Source organism: Zonotrichia leucophrys, chromosome Z, assembly GCF_028769735.1.
Source record: "Zonotrichia leucophrys gambelii isolate GWCS_2022_RI chromosome Z, RI_Zleu_2.0, whole genome shotgun sequence".
NCBI classification, from domain to species: Eukaryota; Metazoa; Chordata; class Aves; order Passeriformes; family Passerellidae; genus Zonotrichia; species Zonotrichia leucophrys.
The window spans coordinates 56,260,928-56,283,180 of record NC_088200.1 but is presented as its reverse complement, the minus strand read 5'-3'; the positions used below and the strand labels follow the sequence as shown (position 1 = coordinate 56,283,180).

At 45.7% G+C, this 22,253-nt stretch overlaps 1 protein-coding gene across 1 annotated transcript; it reads left to right on the top strand.

The window, feature by feature from the left end:
- The first annotated feature begins 171 nt into the window (after positions 1 to 171).
- On the top strand, positions 172 to 15,645 carry LOC135460120 (transcription factor JunD-like). The gene is made up of 2 exons (XM_064736790.1): positions 172 to 281; positions 2,514 to 15,645. Exons 1-2 carry the CDS (start codon positions 172 to 174, stop codon positions 4,147 to 4,149), a joined length of 1,746 nt encoding a protein of 581 aa, XP_064592860.1. The 3' UTR covers positions 4,150 to 15,645.
- Positions 15,646 to 22,253: the final 6,608 nt, after the last annotated feature.

Here is a 22,253-nt window from a genome sequence, read left to right as displayed (position 1 = left end):
CCTCCACACCCCCCACCCACAGCTGGGCACAGCGGCCCACACCCCGCACCCACAGCGCCGCCCACGGCCCGCACCCACAGCTGGGCAGCGCCTCAGACCCCGGGACTGAGGGCTGCGCTACGGCCCTTCCTTCACCGAGGGGAGCCCGTCAGGGCCTCCTCCGGCCGCGCCATGCCCGAAGTCCTGGCCAGGGATGGTTGTCCCAGCCGGCAGACAGGGTGCGGTCGGACGGACGAGTGTGCACAACGCGGCTGTCACAGGGACAGGAAGAACCTGGCGCTGTGAGCCCCGCGGGAGGGTCTGACTTTTTTCGGGGAGAAAAATTAAAAAAAAAATTAAAAATAAATGAGAAGCGGGGGAAAGGCAAAAGAAAACAATGGGAAGACCACATTGCCATAACACACAGTTGCATTAAGGACGTGTAAAACAACTCCGTGTCACTCATCTAAACGTAGTTTGCAGGTACATCAGCAAACAGTAGATACATCTCTCAACAAATCGATGTGTTGTTACAAATAAGTTTATTTCAAGCAGTGTCGACATGTTCCCATTCTGTGGGCTCACTCTGCATTTGATCAACAACTAAAACCGTCCTACATAAGTGACAGTTTTTGTATAGGAATGACAAGGTAACCCACCCTTAGGGTCGCCCCAGTCAAGTGTAACATTATATCTAGAAATTCACTGACAATGATCCCAAGTGAGACCCAAGTGAGCGTCCATGGCTTTTTCTCTGACCCCACAAAGATCATAATTTTCTCCTCAGCCTACTTTCCCCCTCTACACTTTCTTTGTGAGGGAAAGAGAAGGTTTATTTGCCTTAGCTTGGTGGCTATGGCTTCTCTTCCTGGACAGCTCTCTTTGCCCAGCTGATGGAAGGTACTAGTCACTGCCATTTGCTTGTCCAGGAATATGACAGAAAAGCCTGTACAGCAGCTTCAGCAATACTTCCACAAAGCCACTCGCATGAGCTGTTGTCAGTACTCAGTGTTGGCTGAGCGCTGTTAGCTCTGCTCCCTCTCTTGCTAGGTCAGCCAAGAGACATGAAAACCAAAATAAGCTCTTTCTAGCACTACCTTCCTCACCAAGAAAAACATGCTTACTCCTCTCCTTTCCATGTGAATGCCTCTGTCCCTGACCTTTGCCTAATGACTTTCTTCTCCCTCACGTCCTCCTGCTGCCAGTTTTCTGGGCAGCAATTCTGCCACAGCTTCAGGGACCAGAAGGGCTAGGCCATCCCATGGCAAGATGAGCTAGAGGTGACCAGAGCCAAAGCCCAGGCTCATCAGCCTGGACAGAGTCCTGCAGCACAAGAGCCAGGCAGACACTAATGGACACACCCACACAAGGTGAAGTGATGAACCAGGTACAAGGTCCGCCCAGGTAATTCAGGTAGGAGCAGCAGGCGATGGTGCCAGTAATAGAACTGGAAACACAGGTCCAAGGTTCAACCAGGAGATGGAGCGGAAGAGAGCGACACCTGTGACACAGCCAGGCAGGGACTGAAGGTGCTGGGCTGTGTTGAAAAGGAACTCTTGCACCATACGTGAGAATTAGGGGCCCCAAAGTACTTGAGTCAGGGTCATCGAGGCCTTAGTCAGTGCACCTAGACTCCAGTTCTCCTATGGACCTGAAGAGGGATTCTGAGTCAAAGTCCTGCACTTGATACCACTGTTCATGTCCTCCTCCACTGCTGGTTTTGGAATGAACCTAGGCACAGCATGGCCATATAGATCACGACGCTAAGAGCAGAACTCAGCAACTTCACTAGACACTGTGAGAAGAGGCACATGGTCTTGATATATAGGAAGTAAATGCCTGGGGAGAAAGCATGAAAGCATGAGTAGGTTGCAGAAGGTGACACCTAACTGAGGGGGTCCGTCACAGATGAAGACATCTGGTGAATGTGTAGATGAGTCACTGCGACCATCAGTCACCAAGCTGATTTTAAAGACTTAAAGGAGAGTGTTCAGTAGCTCTGTCAGGATCACATAGGTATCCTGAAGCAAAAGGGATTTATAAAAGACTGTATGGAAAGAAATTTCCTCATCCCGTAAGAATTTCACAAACTTGGAGAAGGGCAGAGGGAATCGTCTTGACTAAAGATAAAAAATAAATACAACGCCCAAACTGAAATATTCACATTTCAGTAATTTTGAAAATATTGGAAATATGTCTAGGATGTTTCAAATCCTTTTTCTTAACTTCCTCCTCCCCCCAGGAAAAAAAGGCCACATCAAATTCGTGTCCATCTTCTGAGTGACTTTTAGTTTGACTACTTGGCGTGTTTCCTGACGGCCAAGCACTTCCTGTAAGACTTCCCAGCACCGTGTTGTCGAGAATCATTAGTCCTCGACACCTGCACTATCCTGTGCCCATCCATCACAGACTGAACGCACCACACCTGCCCCAGCAGCCGCCACGCGATGCTCTTGCTCGCTTTCCTCCTGAGGACTCCCGGTCCCCGGGCCGGAGTGATGGCCCCGAGAAAACCCCCCCGTTCCCGTACGAAGGCTCCAGCACTGCCTTCTTTCCCACACCGCACTCGCGGGGCGAGTTTCCGAGAGGGAGGAGCAGCGCGGGTTCCCCACGGACACCCCACCGGGAAGCCGTTCCGCGCAAGCCCGGCGGGCGGGGGAAGGAGCGGGCGGGGGGGACCGGCGGCGGCGGCGGCGGCAGCAGGGAGGCGGCGACGGCGGGGCGGGCAGCGGACCCGGGGCGTGGCGCGGGTCCGGCGGCGCCGGGAGGCGGCTCAGTCCCCGCTGCCAGCCGAGGGCGGCCGGCCCCGCCGAGCAGCCGCCCAGCCCGGCCCGCCCCGCGCCGGAGCCGCCGCCGGCCGGCGAGGGCGGCAGCATGAGCGGCGGGCGTAGCGGGCGATCCGCCGTGAAGATGGAGGCGCCGTTCTACCCCGAGGAAGGACTGGAGCTGTTGCCCGACTTCGTGCCGCTGCCGGGTTTCGGTACCGCCGGCGGACCTGGAGCCGATGCGGCGGCGGGGCAGAAGCTGCTGCTGAGTGCCGGGAAGAAGCGGGACCTGCCGGCTGCCGCCCCCGCGCCGCTCCCGGGGCCCTTCGCCCTTCGCCCGCCTGCCGGCGCCCGCGGCAGCGCGGCGGCTCTGCGTTTGCTGCCGCCGCCGCCCGCCGCCGCCGCCGCCCCGCCGCCCACCGCGGGCTCCGCGGAGACGGGGAGCAGCGGCGGGGCGGCGGCGGCCCGCGGCGGCCCAGAGGCCGCGCTGGGGTCGGCTGCGGACCTGCCGCTGCTGAAGCTGCCACCGGCCGCCGACCTGGAGCAGCTGCTGATCCAGGGGGGCGCGGGTCTGGGCGCGGGCAGCCCGGGGCCGACGCCGCCCGGGGCGGGGAGCGGCGGGGCGGCGGCGGCGGGGCCGTTCCTCTACCGGCAGCCGGTGACGCAGGAACAGGAGGGTTTCGCCGACGGCTTCGTCAAGGCCCTGGCTGACCTGCACAAGCAGAACCAGCTCCTGACGGCGCCGCCGCCGCTCTCCGCGCCGGGACCCTGCTGCACCGCCCGCCCGGGGCCACCGGGAGCCCCCGCCGCTGCCGCCGCCGATCCTCCGGCCGTCTACACCAACTTGAGCGGCTTCAACCCCGCCGGGCCGCTGAGCCCCTCGGGCAGCGCCTACCCCTCCGCCTCCGCCCCGCCACCGCCGCCGGGCCTGGCCTTCGGAGCCGCGGGTCTGGGGAGCGGCCGGCTGCCGCCGGCGCGGTCCCTGGAGGAGCCGCAGACGGTGCCCGAGGTCCCGCCGTCGGCGGGCGGGGAGGGTGGCAGCAGCGCGCCGACGCCGCCGTCGCTGTCGCCGCTGGACGCGGAGAGCCAGGAGCGGCTGAAGGCAGAGCGCAAGCGGCTGCGAAACCGCATCGCCGCCTCCAAGTGCCGCCGGCGGAAGCTGGAGCGCATCGCCCGGCTGGAGGAGAAGGTGAAGGCGCTCAAGGGGCAGAACGCCGAGCTGGCCGCCACCGCCAACCTCCTCCGCGCCCAGGTCACCCAGCTGCAGGGTCGCGTCCGCAGCCACCTCTCCTCTGGCTGCCACATCAACGCCGCCGGGCATCCTCCTCCTCCTCACGCCGCCGCCCAGCCGCGGGAGACTCCCCCCGAGGCGGCCGCCGCCGCGCCGGAGACCAGCGCCTGCTGAGGAGGGACACCCCGCCGGCCCCGGCCCCAAGCCCGCCCGGGGGCACCGCGGGGCCAAGGTGCGCGCCTGCTGCCGCCCTTCTGCTATTATTATTATTTTTATTATTATTAATTATTATTATTATTATTATTTATTTGCGCCCGGAGAAGGCGTTTTCTTGCGGGAGCCGGGTGTTGCTAAGCGTTTCCCGAGTTCTGTCCGTGTCGCATTCAGCAGCGAGGGTCTCCGTGGGTGGTTCTGGGGCAGGTGGTTGTTAATTTTTCAGTGAAGTACTTGAGGTCTGTAGAGATTTCCGAAAATAAGAAAATTACTGTTTACAGAAAGATTCAACTTTATTTTCATGGGGGATATAAAACGTGTGTTTCCTAATACACCTTACTGAACTGTATAGCAATGGATAAGCTTTTCAAACTTAAAGAAAAATAGCCAGAATCGTACCTTTTGAAAAGATGTGCGTGTATATATATATTTAAAACATAATATGGCTATGTATATTTTCTTGGTATTGATAAAGAACCTTTTTTAAAATACTGTCTTTCTCTAGAGCTTTAATTTGCCATTGAGAGTTAAGACAGCTGTGTGGGTGCTCTTGCACTTACATGGCTTTGATTTTCAAATCGAACCCTGGAGGGAACTGATTTTTGTTGTAAATCTTAAAGCAGATTGAAATGCGTTGCTGACTCAGTCATAGGAAAATAGTTTTCTAAACCTGTATGCTCCATATTTCTTGTGCCAGTGCAAACTTGGGGCATTGATAGTTATTTATTGAAACTTGAACACTTTTTGGACGTTGCCTAGACCTTATTTTTCTAGATAACACGTTAGCAGAGAAAATGGTTACTTTGGCAAAAAGAGCTTTACTTTTTTTTTCCTTCACTGTGTACATTCCAGTAGTGCGTGCTCTTTCCACAGTATAGTAACAATTCAGTGCTATACAGAAAAGGGCTCAGATTTGGGGTGGGTTAGCTGTAAAGGTGATAATTCCATTGTATTCTGTCTGAATAAATCACAGAAATATTATGGAGAACTAGATTTATTTTTCAGTAGAAATCTGTGTATCTTGCTTCTTGGTCTACTTTGTTCTAAAGAAACTTCCTGCAATACTCCAGAGACAGAGTCAATGCTAGAATGTGAAGTGTTTTTCTGGTTGGGAGGATTCGGTGTGATTTATTTCTTTGTCGAGAATTTATTAGTAGAAGAGTATAGCAAAGGAACTATTTCTTCTGATTAGACATAATCCTCAATAAGTTTTTGAAAGCTTTAGGTCCCTTGCTCGGTGCCACTGCCTTCCATGCTTCTGCTGCACCTGTGTATTTTGAGCCTAGCCGCTAGCGCAGCGCTGCCGAGCCCTGTGGCAATGGTGCGGTGGGAAGGGTCTGTGGGAGTGTGACGGTCACCTCGCCAGAAGCCCCTCTGTGCGGAGCCGCGGGCCGGCCCTGCCGCTGGGGGAGGGCACGGCTTCTCCTGAGCAGATCCAGCTGCAGTGTGGGGCCCTCTTCCCTCGCTGAAACTGTGCTAAAAACTCTGCTTGAACTCAGAGGCAAATCTTTCATGGGGATACGTGTCTGTGCCAGCTGGTGAAAAGGGGTAATCGTATGAGGAGCCAACAGGGCATAGACATCTCTCTGTGTACAGATCTGTTAGAGCCTCTCAGGAGCTGGTAAACATCTCTTACCTCTTCTGAAGGCTACAGCTGAAATCCAGTAAGAATGGGATAGACTCACAGTTTTTCATGCTTTTATTGGGGATATGTGAGTGCTATCTCTTCAGAAAGTTGAGCTGCAGCAATCAAGTGTATGAGCTTTTCCTTTTAGTGCAGTCTTTCCTGGCACATGTATGAAGTTATATGAGAATGCGTAGTTACGCTGTTACTGTAGCTGAGATGGCTCCGAGGATATTTCTTTTCTTAATGCATATGCAAATTAGGTAGAAGCCATATTAATCATTGTGTAACTGTTTGATCATGTCACCAGAGCCTTTTTGGTGGTTGAAATGATTGCCTGTAACAGTACATTCTGCTGTTAGAATTACTAATGAGCAGATTAAAAAAATTTTGATCTTAACACAGGTTCAAAGACTTCTTAGGGGCATTCTGAACCATACTGCATACAGTCTGTAGCACTGCCTGTTACATAATAACTGGGTGGAAAATGTTTTTTTTCTTTGGTAGTCATCCTTCTGCAAAGATGCTGCAAGTCTGGAGAAACTGATAAAAAACATCTTTTCCCCCACACTTCACACTTTTCCCTAGTGAGAAAGGTAAAGCTGCCTGGTAGGTGTGAGATACTTTACTGCATATGTAATGAGGTGGGGATTTTTTAGGGAATCCTGGAAAAAAAAACCATAAGAATTTTTGGGTGAGCACCTCTATTTTGGTCCTTGTCTTTCTAAATGAGTGTGAGTATAGGGCTAGGTAAAGATCTTGTGGTAGAACACAGGAAAACGATAAATGCAGCCGTGCAATACTTCTTTACTTACTTTGTAATTTCTGCTCATAATAAATTAGCAATATCCAAGCAACATGGGGGATCCATAAGGCATGGGAAATCACTGCAGTTCCCCTTCCCAGACATGGGCAAGGCTCTAGTGGGCTATAGTCTAGCAGGGTTATAATGAGCTCTCCCTTTCCAGTATGGTAATGTTAAAGCTGAAAATCACCCCACATTACCTCACTTGAGTTTGAACTTTCTGCAACAGCAGTCTCACACCCAGCATATCAAAGACCTCATGTGGTAACTTCTTTGATAGCCTGCTTTCTGTTGTAGCTGACATCTGTTCAGTGGTAGAAGTGGTGACAGGCCATCTCTCACACCGTGATGACTGATGAGAGATTACTAGTGAGGCTGGCAGCTCCAGCTCTCTGCCAGAGGCTACTGTTCTTGTAGTGGATTTGTCCAAAAGAAATGTGTTTTCTGTAGAGTGATCAGTTACCTTCATAGATGCCTTTTTTATCTGGCATTTAGGCTGAGAAACAGGATCTAACAGTGACATGACCAAAATTTGAGAATAGTGTTGGGGTGGTTGGATTTTTTTTCCTGCTTGGACTGGTTCTGCTAGAGGTTGCTGCATTTTTTGCAGGTATTTGAGTGGAAAGCCAAAGCACCTAACACTTTAAACCAATATATAAAGACTCAGGAGTACTTATCTGCTGCAGCTGTTAGACTTGATTGTTCCTGTCTTCTAAAACATCTCAATACTCTGGCCTTTAGCCCTGCAGTGTTCCTAAACCTTTAAATATGGCTTCTCTATTTTGTCTGCCTTTTTTTCTTCAGTTTGTTTTTAAACATATGTGTCTTTTAGGTTTTTTGATTTTCTGCCAAAAACTTTGGTCACTGTGAGACATTAAAAGATAGATACTGGGTAAAAAATTTTCAGACTGTTTATATGATTTGCATTCATGTAGCTCCTTTTCAGTAACTCCAAGCAAACTGGCTGTGTGTTACTGTAAGGGAAAAAAAAAAAAAAAAGAAAACTACCAAAACCCCTCAAAAACAAAACTCAAAAAAAGCAAACAAAAAAATTTAAATCCCAAAATAAAAGTTATGTTCACTGTTAGCTCAGTGCTTTTTAGCATTTTTTTTCATTCTCCAAAACTACCATGCTTTATTATACTTGTGCACGCTATTTTCTAGTCTTTGCAAAGACTCATGCTGCCTGGCTTGATTTGCAGGCTACCCTCATGTCCTTCCAATCTGGTTTTCAGTCCAGATGTGAACCCATGACAAACGTCCCTCTTTATTTCTTTGCCCCATATGTAATCTGCTCTGGATACTAAATAGTCTCCTCCCTTGTCTGTTTTGTTTGCTGGATGCTTGCTCCTGTGCATATTGTTTTTTGCCCAGCAATTTTTGAATGTACTTGAACCAGTATCTTTGTTTAGATGTGAAGTGCCTTCTTATTTAGGTGCTACAGCAAAAGGGTTCGATTCATGTACGGATATGATTTATTTGACTTGTTATCAGATCTTTTCTGTCTTGGGAAATAGGAGGGGGAATGTTTTCAGTAAGAGAAGACTCGTTCAGTCCTTCCTTGGGCAGAGAGTGGAGCCCCCATCAGATCTGGCTCTGCTTGGTGTGAGTGCAAGAAAACCACTCTGATAACACTGACTCAAATGATGCCATTGCTATGAAAGTTAATTGGTTTGGTCTCCAGTGTAGTGAAGTCTCTTGCAATCACAAGGTCTCCAAACAGGTTCAAGTAGCTGGTGAGTTGTTCTTAAAACTTAATGTGATTCCAGGTTGAGCCCATTTGGTGTGTTTGGAGAGCCTTTCCAAAAGCAAATACTTTGCATACTTTGAGAATCATAGGTGTTTGGACACAAGTCCTTATCATGGTGAGGAGCGATTTTGGTGGTGATGGTCATGTTTTCTGTTATAAGACTTTGATGGTCTTCCAAAAGGTAAATATCTCGACATATCTTGACTCTTGACTATGTCAGTAGTCACTACTGACTATCATGCTCTATTTGAGATCAAGGGTGGCTCTATGACAGTTCTCTGTCATCTTGGTTTGTATATGTATCTTTACAGAAGAAAGGGTCATGAGGCATCCTTCATTCCTTTAAATATCTGCTTGACTCTCTGTTTCACCTTCGACAAAGGAGTGACCTCCCCAGGTTAAGCCCTGAGGCATTCTGCGGCTGTTAAAGTGGAAATTGATTTGGCAACTAATTTTTAATCAGTTATATAAGTAATTGATGGTTCCCAAAATACTGAATAGTATTTTTTGATAGTGTCTGAAGTACAGGTGCATGCCAGGTCTGAATTACTAGTTGTGCTGAAAGAAAACATCTTGGTTGCCATAACTGGAGTCTTAACTGTTTGAATCTAGCAGCTTCTTAGAGAAAATTTTCCTATATCTGAGATTAATATGCAAAAGGAAAAAACCCATCTGCTTGTAACATAGGTCATTCTTTGATGCATTTTATGTGTCCTGCTTCTGGAGTGCAAGTTAAAAAAGGAAAAGCAATGAGTAACATTTTCATTTATTCATATATGCAGCTGTAACTGCTGCTGGATAATTTTGCTCTTTTCTTACTTGATTCTCCAAGTTTCTATGTTTAGCAAGTAGACAAATTGGAGTATGACATATCTGTGTACATATTTGATTAGTACAAAATCACTTCCATTTTCCCAGTTTTTTGTTTGAAGTTTTACTGTAAGAATGAGTGTTGAAGAGTTCTTATCCTGTTTTGATGCTTGTTGGTCACTTCTTTTGATCAGTAGTGACTGCTGTAGTGACTCTGTAGTCACTGCTCATCTTCCAGCAGAGGTGGACAGTAAAGTCTGTCAGGGATTCACCTCTTTCAGTATTTGGCAAGACCTGTATCAGCAGAAAAAATCTTGGACAGAAAGCTTTCACAGTGCATAGTAATCCTGCAAACTGTGGTGTGAGAAGGATGAGTTAACATCCTAACATCTCACACCACAGTCACTTGCAATCAGGGTTTAGTGTATCTGATGAAGAATGATAAATGTTCTTGTAACAGAGGGCAGAATCTGAAGTTTGTAAGAGCCTTGTTAATCTTGCCGCACATGGTGCAACTTTACTATGAAGATGTTGAATTAAATCTGGATATATGGAGACTCAGGCCTTTAAGGTAAATTATGGGGGACAAGAGGTTTTAGTAATTCATGATTACTCCTCTCCAGTGTTTCAGAGATCTGTCTCTTTTTATCCTCTGAAGTGTCTTGCAGCTGTTTTGCTGTGAAACTTCTCTCTTCATAACGACTCAGTAGCTTGGAGGCGGGACAGAAGCAACTTCTCCATGAACTGGTCATGTGTGACAAGCTAAATGTAGGTTTCTGAGAAATGCTGCAACAGTGAGTGCACAGTGGAGAACCTGCTGTTGTTTGTGTGTTGCTAAGAATCTAGAAATGTATTCACATAAATCATAATGAGACTAGCTTCCCAAGGTACCATCCTGTTGCCTTGCTTCGGGCATTGATCCTTGCTGTTTGCCTTAGTCTGGAAGCACTTTTTCCTAAGCTATTGCATACCTGAAGGCTTACTTTCTGCATCACCATAGTCACAAACCAGATCTCTGCTTGGATGTTGAAACAGTTGGCTTCAAATGGTCAGTCAGAATGCCTTGCTCTAGTTGTCTTTGAAGCATCCCACTGGGGAAACAGTGGTGGGGAGGAAGGAAACCAATGTAGGATCTGTATCTTCACACCAGTGCTGTGTATTGAAATGCAACTTTCAGTTGAGTAGTCTTGACAAAAGTATGTTACCGATGTAAAAACTCTGAATCTTGATCTTGTGTCTGCAGGGGACATGAGTTCTTGTGCTGGAGTCCTGCTTGTGCGGTATCCTCTCAAGTCAGTGAGGACTAACTGAAGAAACAGCAAATCCAGCCTTTATGAACTAATTCTTCTGAAGCACAGATACCTGGAAACGCATGTTGAGGTGTTGTGTCTAGACACCATCATGCATAGAGAAGGGGATGGCCAAAGGAAGGAATTGGGATTTCCTTAGCTGCAACAGTACACAGTGGGGTTTTTCATATGCTTTTGTTGTGGTCAGATTCTTCCAGAAGAAGACTAAGCTGCATTTCCCTGTGTGATCACAAGGTGATTTTTTAGATTTCCAGTCAAATTGGAGGACTGTCAAGCTTTGCAATGCTAAATTTAACACAAAAAGAGAACTTACTTTGAAGTCACATTTAGCCTTAATGTTATCTGAAATGCTGCAGTTCATGTGTAGTCGTTTACTACAAGGTTAAATGATGATTATCATAAATAACGTTTTAAAGTAGTCACCCTAAATAATGGCTTACGTGATGTTTGCTTTTTTGTCTCTGTCCATAGCATAGCTAGCTGTAAATTGAGCTTTGCTTTCAATTTCTAGTACTAGTAACAAACAGGGTCTGCAATAGTTTGAGGAGTAAATGTTCTGGTTAAATATTCTGACTAAAGAATGACCATTTCTGTAGGAATGCTTTGAAGTGATGGTTGGGTTTGAAGCCTTGCTGACATGGAGATAATAGATATGACCAGTTCACTGTGCACTAATACACTGCTAGATTCTGATATTTAGCACACTGCTGATAAAATTTACTACTACTGTTACTTACTGTTTAAGAACCAAGTGTGGATGGAATTGTAAGTCACCTAAATAGCGTCCATGCAGCCTTGGAGAGCTGTCTTGCTGGAGATCAGTAACAGACTCCCATCCCATACAAAGGGGAAGAGAAAGATCATTGGTTGCAGTCTCTGTTTTGGTTTTGCAAGTTCAATTACTTTTTTAGGTTGAGTCCTGTTTTACTATTATCTCAAAATTTATTTGAATAAATTTGAAAACCTTTCTAATAACTACCTTGAAGTGTGTCTTGCAACTGTTCAGTTTAAATCAGTGGTTGTCCAATTGTGGTATTACTTCTGTCATAGATGAAGAAAGCTGAAGCTGTTAAGAGTCAGGCTTCTCACTGCATGCCTGTTCTTAAACAATGGTCTGAAGAGGTGAAAAATCATGACCAATAGCTTGAACTCTTAGGAGTTGTTTGATACCATTTTCTTGTCCTCTTCAGAGAGCTTCCCACTGCCCCAAGGGATGTGTCCCTCCTGCCTCATAGGGAAAACTGATCTTTAAGAACTAACTGTTTTAAACTAAATGACTAACTGAAGTCTTCTGGTACATGCTGAGTAATTTGAAAGATAGCATACTGAATTTGACAATCTTTCCCACACCTCTGTTTCATAAATCCTCAGATTTTCTTGTAAAGCAGGACACAAGCAATGGAGTAATGTCAAATAAAGTTAGTATGCTGTTCCAGAGAATTAATTTTGGATAGTCTCCTTCTTTTTCCCTAGTAACAGCTATGAAAGAGAGCAGTAGAAGATACTGATATATAACTTGCTGTTCTTCACAAGTAGAGACAGAGTTTGAATTCTTGGATTTTTCCAACTTTTACCATTCTGTCTTTTAACATCCTTCACAGGAGGGTGACAGAATTAGTGAGGAAGTACTATTAGGGAGTTAAATGTTCTTGTTATATCTAATGTCACCTAAGTTATGGCCATAAGTAGCTAGGACACCTATTTATGGTCTGCAAGATGACACCTTCAGAATAGGGATTCCTAAAATGCTGCCAAAGTGTTTTTATCAATCCAAACCATTTTGTGCCAGTTACTAAAATGGTATTGTAGATCATTGTGATTTTTGACAGTCTTTGTGTGCACGCTATAAGTGAAATAATCATACAAACTGGTATGTCCACATGGTATGATACCAGTTTCCCAGCAGGCCAATAGTGTCTAATAAAGTTTACTTCTTTATTCCTTTCCCCCCTTGTAGTAGTTAGAGATGATGGTTGAAGTTAGCAGCACCAGGAAGGAGAAAAAAAACTGAATCAAAGGGAAAAAGAACACTTATCTCTGAAACAGTATTTAATGGTAGTATGTGTTTTATGTTTAAGTAGCAGATAATTAGGACTGCTCTTCAGAATGCTTTTAAACTTACTTTGTTTTGTTATTACTGCATAAGTGTCTTCTAAATGTCTCTTCTTTAGAAACTGTGCCCCTGCCTGTTTGGCCTGATGACTAGTGATTTCACACTTACCCTTATTTATTTAAAGCCATGGCAACCACCATGCTGAAATGTCATCAAGTAAAGCCCAGGTCTGCATGCTGACTGGTGATGCAAAGGTCTGCTCTCTAATAAAATGCAGCCCATGAAGGACGAGCTCCAAAAGGCAGCTACGCCCTGTCTTCAAGCATTTGCTCTAATTTCAAGGCTTTGCCATGTGGTGTTGCTCAATGTGCAGCAAAACAAGTTCTTGCGAGCCCCTTGAGCATTCCTACACGTGTAACAGATTAAATATTCAGGATTTGTTAACTCTCCCGCATGCTCCCCAAGGAAAAAAAAAAAAAAAAACCAAACCAAACCAAAACCAACAGAATCAAACCCAAACCCTGAAACAAAAGGTCCAACACAAGTATATATTGGAGAATTGTTTTGCTTTGTTGCAAAGTGCTGTTAATTACAGAGATGCTTAGTGAAGTTCTGACATGTGAGCCATCAATCTAAACACTCCCAACAGTGATTTTGCTTTGGTTGTGCTTTGCTACTTTGTACAGGACAAAGGGAAGGGAGTAAATGTTGCAATATAGTATTGTGCAATTCCTGACTTTTAAATAGAAAATGATAGGCAAGTCTGCATAGTCTTGCACACCAAAATTTAGCCACTGATTTTTGCCACTCCCACTCTTCCTAATCAGAAATACTGGCTTCTTAAGGACAGCAAGAGAGAAGGGGGAGAAGGGTAGAGAGATTAAAGAGGTGTCAGTACCAGGAGTATCTTGCTGTGAAGGGAATTGAGCCTCCATGGCCTTAAAATTCAATCTGTAAGGTTACCTCTATTTAATGATATCTGAAGGTAATTCTTAAACTCCCAGTGCAGCATCTTACCAGGAAAGGCAGCTGGGTCTGTATTGCTGAATAAGTCTTCTGGTGAAGTAGCTCTTCAGCTTTCTGCATTTTTCCATCTGTGAAGTTGTAGCACAACTGTGAAGTTGTAGCAATCTTCCAGGGCAGTTTCTCTTTCCTATAGTGTCTCATCTAAAGTTGGCTTGTTTTTCCTGCAGTTTCTGCCTGCACTGAAAAATCTTTCTGAGGTTTGGGGAACCACACATGTGCCCTCACTGTGTGGTACTTGTGATGGCTAATCTTGTATGACTTAAAAGAGATCCACTTAGAAAGGAGTAGCTCCAGTTAGGTGCAGACTGGGAAAGATTAAATTAATCATTCTTCGTGCAGTATGTCTTTCTGTCAGTTCAACAGAGGAACTAACTCCCATCAGATAAAGGACAGGTCTTGGGCAATAGGACCCAGCTTTGCAAGCCCTTGGTGGTTTCTGGTTCTTGCTGAGCTTCTGTGATGCAGAAAACTCTTAATGGTCTGCATTACTATAATCACAATACCTTGCAATGTCATGGGCTGGGCTGCTGGTAGTATTACTGGGATTCATGCAACATGCTGATTAACAGAATAAGGGATTTCCTGTAAAGGCAAGAATCCCCCCCTGCTGTGTCACCACCAGCATCTCCAAGCTCTCTTTCTGTCCAAAAGAGGTGTGAGCAAACTGCTGCTTCCTACAGTTCTTCAGTCCAAGCTGGTTCTTCATAGGCCTTCAGGCACGGCACTGAAACTTTCTCCTTCAGGGTAGCTCTTCAAAATCAAAGGTGGAAGTAGAGCAGTTCAAGCTGATCTTTGCTCTCCCAGCAGCTTACATGCAACTAGTTGGTGGGTGGGCGTCTGTCTACATCCTTTCGTGGGTTTTTTTAAAGGTTGGGTTTGTGTGTACCTTCTTATTCTGCCTTACTTAATTAGCTGGCACAGAGGAAGCCTCTGAGAAACCCTTTAAAAATCCCTGCTTTTGGTAGAATTTTATAAAATTGCAGCATGTGAATAGATTCAAAAACCCCAATGAAACAAAAAACCCCAATGAAACAAAACAAAACAAACCAGAAATGAAAAACAAAAAAACCCACACAAAAGCAACCTAAAACAGACAATAAAACAAATAACTCTGTATGGATATAATGAACCTGATTGATTTTGCGAAGTCTTCAAACAGGTATGCTGACAAGGGCTTTGCACACAGATGTAGATAATAGTGAAACAAAATTGAGTAGCTACTCATTTGCTGGATTTGGTCAGGAGAGATTTTAAAGGACACTTCTGAGACCTTTTTTCTGATGCAGTGATTTTTTAAAATGTAAACAAGCTACAGGGCTTAACAACTGAGGATTATGTCCATTGTAATTTTTTACATTACTTTTACTAACTGTATTATATTCAAAATACTTATTTCTCAGATAAAGTGGACAATACTAGTGGGCATCTTGCACTTGATTAAATGTAAAACATTTTCTTAAATTAGTGATGTGTTTAGGAGAATACTGTAACTTTCTGAATATACAACAGTGATAACTGTGTTTACAATAATTTTAAAATTCCTACTGTTCAGTGGTAGCCAACTTGTTTGAGAATTGAAAGTAAGGCATACTGCAATTGGCAATCTTGGAAAAATTAACTCAATGCTGCTACCACTAAATACTGTGGGATGGATACCGTGGGTTTAAATGGCAGCAGGATTGTATTCCAAGCCTCTGTCTTAAGAACTTAATGACTAAAAGGCGACTTGCCTTGTGCTCATTTATGTATCCCTGTGTGTAGTATATCAGTTAGAAATCTGTTATTGATTGATTTGTAACATTAGAACCTTTATGGAGATCACAGTGGGGTTTTTGTTTGTTTTTGTTTGTGAGCAGACACTTAGACATTTTGGAATGTATAACATTGATCCTTGTGCTGGAATTGTTTACATGCAAAAATGTATTTATGATTTTTTGCAAACTGCAATGTGCAATTTTGTACATGTGTTTTAAACTACAGAGTTTATAAGGAAGATATTGTATGTACAGTACTTGGACATGAGTATTATTTCTTTGATATAAATATCTAGAGGAAAATTAAAATTGCTTTATATTCATATTTTTGGCTGTGTTTTTTTATTATTTCATTGAGAAATTTAAAAGTCAAAGCATAGTGATTTGGACTTTTTTTGAAAAGTACTTTTAAATTTTGCTTGATACACTGCTCCCTTTGACCGTGTCATACTGAAGTGCAAGGAGAGATTAATTTCTTCTCGTAAAAATGTTGCTCTTTGGGATAACTTCCCTATATATGTGTGTGTGTGTGTATATATTCCCTATACATATGAGTGCAGTTGCAGCACATAAATTAAGGTTTTATAAAGAGCAAAAGAGAAGAAGAAACAGTCCAGCTCTGATGATATCAGATTTCAGGCCCTTGCTAAGAAAAGCTGACTGGAGTCATCAGCACTGTGGGATGGGTCTCCAGTTACCCATGTCTTGACTTGTGTTGTTCAACAGAACAATGACAGTAAAACGTTTTGCAAATGTACCTGTTCTGAACCACATCTGGAGTAAATCTGTTGAAATGAGGAGTTTCTTTTTCTTTCCTGTGATCAATATTCTTTTGCACATTGATACACCTTGACATATTCTGAAGGAGAGCTACTCGGTAAACATCCGCACGTGCTGCGAACACTTCTGAGGTCCCAGCGGAAAGCTCCGTGCTTCCCGGGCTGGGAAGGCAGCGCTGCCTTCCGGACGCATCCTTTGGAGCGATTGATGCTGGGCAGAGTGAGTGCCAAGCCCCACCAAGAGTGCTCCGAGGATGCCAAACCCAAGCGGGAGCTGAGAAGCGTGGCAGTGCCGGTGGCTCCGGCTGTGCCAGCTCACACGCCAGCACACTGCTGGACCGTGTCTGGTCTCTGGAGTGCGTGGGTCCCAGGTCTGGCACTGAAGGAATAGCAGAGGGAATGTTTTTTTCTGGTTTAAGATGTGAATGCTAGGATTTCAGAGGCCTGACAAAGCTGGGGGAGGGGAGGGAAAGGAAGCTATAAGCACACTGTCATTGGAGCTGTTTTGTCTTGGCACTTAGGTTTATGACCACATAATCAATTTGGTGTAGGATTACTGTGACATCTAAATGTGAACCGTGCCTCATTCACTGCTCTGGGAGCTTTAATCTCCACGTTGTGCATGGCTTCAGGCTGTGTTTCACACAGGCTAGTTAGGCCATTCCTTGCAGATTTCCACTAAAGACAGATTTCTTCATGGGAAGAAAGCACTGTGGCACTGTTGCAATAATATTCATGCTTTCCAAATTAATTGCAGTGGGGAAGTAGAATAACAAAATGGTGCCTGCCTTTAATGCTTTGATAGATGTTTGAGGGTACTGTTAATTTTCTATGTCAGTTTGAACTGAAGAGCATAGGAAAAGTGTTTTGAATATGTGGTATACGAGTCTACTTGATCTCTTTAAGCTTTGAGTTCCTCTAGTTCTGAGTGCCCCAGAATGGTGCCTTCAGAAGTGCTCATGAATGAGATAGTTGAGACTAATTGAGCTTTATTATCTGGAGGGTGTGGAATAAAAGTAGGTGTTTTACACTGGTTGAATAACCTGCAGGATTGTGTTCAGGTTTTCTTTTTCTTCTGAGAATGTCCCTTTCTTCTCCCTCTCTGTCTTGGGGTTCCTTGCAAGAGTGAAACAGATATGACTCTTGCACAAAACCACAGTTCTAACATAGAACAGGAACTCGAAATTTATTCCTGGGCCCCACACATCTTCCAGACTAAGGGAGCTCTTGCAGCCTATTGTTTCTTTTCCTTCAGCCAGAGTAACTGAGGTTTGGCATAGGCTGTTCAGGAAGATCTGACAGCTTCATCATTTCCCTGAAGTCAAATAGTAGGTGGCACAAAAAAGCTGTGAACTTCTCTCACTTGTCCTGATGTGAGCTGGTTACTTTCTGTTTCATCTATGCTGCATTAATGTAATTTCTAAGTTTTCTCTTTTTCTGGTGTGACATAGTTAAGTGGAAGATATGACAAGCAAGTTGCACTGGGTTTCCCCTTACCAACTGTAAATTAGGTCATGAAGTGTAAATTACAAGCCTTGGGCAGATGTTTCTGAACCATTCTGCCAAATCTGAAATTTGTGCTGTCGTCATTCTTGCTGCAACTCTCAAATGTCAGCCCCAGAAAGACCCAGCTGCAGGGTAGGTAGCGTGTTAATGACTGTAACTGTTGGATTCATCAGTTCCAGGAGGTGATTTGATGGATGTCAGCCTGTGGCCAGAAAATTGGGCTGGCCAATCAGGGCTGGAGACCTGATTCCTGAGATTCCAAGTTGCAAAGGCCAGTCACAAGGTACTGTGGATACATGTAACGCCCCATGATATGACTGCTATGTGTAATGCATTGTAATGGTTGAGTTCTGGGGTGTGTCTCAAAGCTCATTCTTCAGGTATCCAGTTACCCAGACCAGGAGATGCAGGAGAAGACAAATGGGGTAACCAGAGCATATAATTTCTGACCATCACCTTGTAGACTTTAGTAATCGGCGGAGGTACCTGGAATCAGCCCCTCTCTGAGCCATACTTTTGAGTTAAAAGGGCTCCTGCTCTGCTCTGACCTGGCACCACCATGATGCCACAGAATCATGTAACCTCCAGCACAACAGTAGCTCTGAACACCACACTACCTGAGGAAGATAGGTCTGGGTTCAAATGTTCATCCTTTGTTTATTTCTTGGTCTTTTTTGTGTGTGTTTGTTTTCTTTGATCAAGAAAAAAGTTTTTTCTTTTGGACCTGATAGAATAGATCCAGTTTTCATTGGGAGCAGAACATCAAACAGCTCAGTCATCCTAGGCCCTGAGCTGCAGGGCCCACCTGAAAGGAATATGAAATGAGTTTTTGGCTGCAACTATTATGTCTGTTTGAGAGGCCTTAAGCAGATCTTACCCCAGGAGAAGGTTTCCAGCTATCCATGGCCTGCGCTCTACAGTGGAATAGCCATGCCCCTTTGTTACTCTATTCCTTATGGAACAGCTGGACCTCTTGGCAGGTTGGCCCTGTCTAGATGCCTGGTGCCCACCAAAGCTGCTCTGTCACTTCCCCCCACAGATGGGCAGGGGAGAGAAAACATAAGGAAAGGCTCAGGAGCTGAGATAACAACAGAGAGAGATCACTCACTGCTTACCATCGCCAGCTAAACAGACTTCACTTGGGTTGAATTTACTAGCAATCAAAATCAGAGCAGGATAATATGTAAAACAAATCCTAAAAACACCTTCTCCCTACCCCTCCTACCTTCCCAAGCTAAACTTTATTCCCAATTCTCTATCTCCTCCCCCAAGTGGTGCAGGGAGTTGAGGAGTGGGGGTTAATGGTGAGTTCATCACACATTATTTCTCATGCTGCTTTCTCCTCAGGGAGAGGAGTCCTTCCCCTGCTCCACTGTGGGTTTCCCACAGGGTCACAAGTCCTACTAGAAACCTGCTCCAGCAGGGGCTCTTCTCTCCATGGGTCTGCAGCTCCCTGCCAGGACCCTGCTCCAGCAGGGGCCTCCCAAGGGGTCACAGCCTCCCCTCAGGCATCCCCTTATTCCAGTGTGGGGAATGTCAGTCCTGGCACCTGGAGGACCTCTCTCCTCACCTTCTCTCAATGTCTGCACAGTCGTTCCTCTCACATATTCTCACTCCTCTCTTCTCTGGCCATAGTTAATGTTTCACAAGAACTTTTTTCCTGTTTCAGAGGAAAACAGAGTCATTACTACCATCTCTGACTTGGCCTTGGCCAGCAGAGGGTCCATCCAGGAACCATCTGGCATTGGCTCTGTTGGACGTGGGAGAGGCTTCTGGCAGCTCCTCACAGAAGCCTTCTCTGTAGTGCCCCCATTACAAGAACCTTGCCATGTAAACCAAATACAACTTCCCAATGCCCTGGGATTCTTGGTGCTTATGGAGAGTTGCAAAGAGAATTTTTCTTCCTTTGCACCCTGTTTCCACCCTTTCTCTATGCCTGAGCTCTCCTTTGGTGCCTCCCACTCACTGCACTTCTCTAACCCTAACAGTGCATCTCCATCTGCTGCCTCAGGCTGCAGCTGGCAGCCTTCCCAGCTCCCCTCCCTCCCTCTTTGCCTTCCCTGCCCAGGTGTGTGTAGGCACTTTGCTGTGCAGCAAACCGAATACACCCTCCTGAGGAGCGGACAGAGGGAGTGCATACCAGGTTATCCTCCACGGTTTCACCTGTCAGTGTGCAGAAGCAGAAAATCTCAGATGCGAACTAAAAAACTGACCAACAAGTGCAGCTGTAGAAGGGAGGGAGCCTTTGCCTAAGGTGAGTGTCATGAGCCTGCAGGTTCAGCACAGCCTTGCTTCCCTGGGCTGGGCAGGGCAAGGGTAAAGCCACAGCAAGAATGTGGCCTTAAAACTATGTGGGCTTTGTGGATTTGCCCCTTGGTTCTAAGGAGATCTTGGATCTCCCTACTTTTTGGGTTCTGTGTTTAGCTGGCTTAAATAGGGGAGAAAATGAAGGAAAATCCCAGACAGAAAATTACACAAAATTGAGACTAATGTAAATACTTTGGGGAAAAACACCAGCATGGAGAGACTTGTTAGTCTCCCAAACACTCTTTAGAAAATCCAAAACTTGAAGGCAATTAAGAAAGCACAACAGAGGTGCCAGACTGCCTCTGCTTTTTTTTTTTTTTTTTTTTTTTTTTTTTTTTTTGCCTGTTTTGCCACAGGCCAAGATTCTCCAGCATTTGCCGTTCAGATTAAGTAAGAGTTGACTGAGAAGGAACGTATTCCAGTATCTTTCTCTCATCACTGTAACCTTTTGAGGGGCAATGGAGATTTAACTCCACGTGCTGGTCAGCTTGGTGAATCTCAGGAAATTAACAACTCTTCCTTTTCAACTATATTGTCTCTGTTACAATGCAGCTGTGGGTGTTGGACAAAATGCTTTCTTAATGACCATTCTGAAGCCTGTTTCCAGGCCACCTGAGAGCACACACTGTGGGTAAAGACAAACCCAGCCACAACCTGTTGTACAAATGACTGGACATCTCATTATGCCACAAACACCTTGAACCATCAATATCCCCCTAGGATCACCTCTTGCCTTTCTAAGGTGCTGGAGTCTCACTGATTGCAGATTCTGGAGATTTTAAGGGACATTTTTGCCCATGGGTGGCAGTTTGGGAACAGCTACGCGGGCTTTCCTGTGCCTGTGCAGCTGTGGCTCTGACAGCATGACTCACAACAAGCTTTTCCCAGTGCCTTACCAGTTAATTCTTTCAGTTTCTTTAAATGAGACACAGGGCAAATGTGACTCATTGTCATTTCTGGAAATGACAGACTCGCAAAGTGAGGCCCAGGGGAGTGTCTGCCTTGTGCCATGCAGCTGGGATCAATGGGCAATTGCCTCCCGACCTCACTCCCTTTCCCTTCTACTTTCAAAATTAGCATTCCTACTTGAGTTTTGACAGCCAATACCAGGAAAGACTTTCTGTTTTTCTCTGTTGACTTTGTGTGAAGTTAATGTTCTTGGTAGAAAGAAAGACAAATTGCTTGAATGGAAGAACTTGTCAAATTTTGTGCTGGTGTTTCTTTATTAAAACCACATATTTGATTCCTCTCTGCACACACCAGCCTTGCCATGAAGGCAAATCTCTTCTTGGGTAGATCCATGGCTGTTAGAACTGGTCACTGTGGTGCTGGCAGCTGGGCTAGTGCATCGTGTGTGCCATTTTGTACTGTTTCTGACTGCTCCATGGCACTGCAGCAGCCCTCCCTGGAGCAGGCACCCCCAGCAGAACGTGTCCATCTGGCTTGCTGCTGGTACAGCAGCTGCAGCCTGGCCTTTTGGTGTGTGGCACTTCCCTGGTACTTCCCAAATGAAAACCATGTGGGCCTTCTGCAAAGCTGCTGCTTCACTCTAACAGTCCTCATGATATACATTAGCATTGGTGTTAGTCCTGCCTAAACTTCTCCAGATGCAGAACAAGCCATCTTTGCTATCAGGACACATAGAGAGCACTTTAGGAATCTTTGCCCCACTGCTGTGTAACACAAAGGGTCAGGCAGCACTTTTGAGCTTTTTGGGCTGTGAGCTTAGGAGAGGTGAACAAAAAGGTAAAGAGAACAGAACACAACGGGGAACTTCATTTTATTCTTGCTTCTTAAGGTCTAAGTCAGGGCTTGCCCAGCTATGTGGTACCCAGCCAAACTGGGCACACCACTGAGAGAATCACCAGAAGGATGAACCTGCATCTACCTTAACTAGACAATTTTGCACTGACAAGAAGACCTAGGTGGCTTTCCAGGCTGTTTCATGCACAGCCCTCCCCATGGTCACAGCTAATAATTTTAAGTGGTGTGCATGTTCTTACGGGAGCACAGCCCAATGGAAAAAGACTGCACACATAATTAAATGTAGCCCTCCCAAGTGATTGCTCTGCTTTCAAGGCACCTGCAGCTGGGTGAAAAAGATGAAACTTCAAGCCTCCACACATCTAGGCTTGCAGCAGACTGTGGTCACTGCAGACAGGAGCTTAGCATTTACAGAGGTTCACGAAAAGCAGGCGTGGTGTCTGCCCCCTCTCTTCACCTCCTGGTGCTTGCTGGTGGGCTGGGCATAGCTGGCACACCCCCCAGCAAGGACACCCTTTGGAAAGACTGCAGGTGGGTGTGGCAGCCTGGACATCTCTGCATGTTTGCCAGTGCTGGG

Coding starts and splice junctions, on each gene's coding strand:
- LOC135460120 (XM_064736790.1), top strand. CDS start 172: ATGCCCGAAGTCCTGGCCAGGGATGGTTGTCCCAGCCGGCAGACAGGG. Junction 282..2,513: donor GACAGGAAGAACCTGGCGCT/GTGAGCCCCGCG, acceptor TCCCGTACGAAG/GCTCCAGCACTGCCTTCTTT.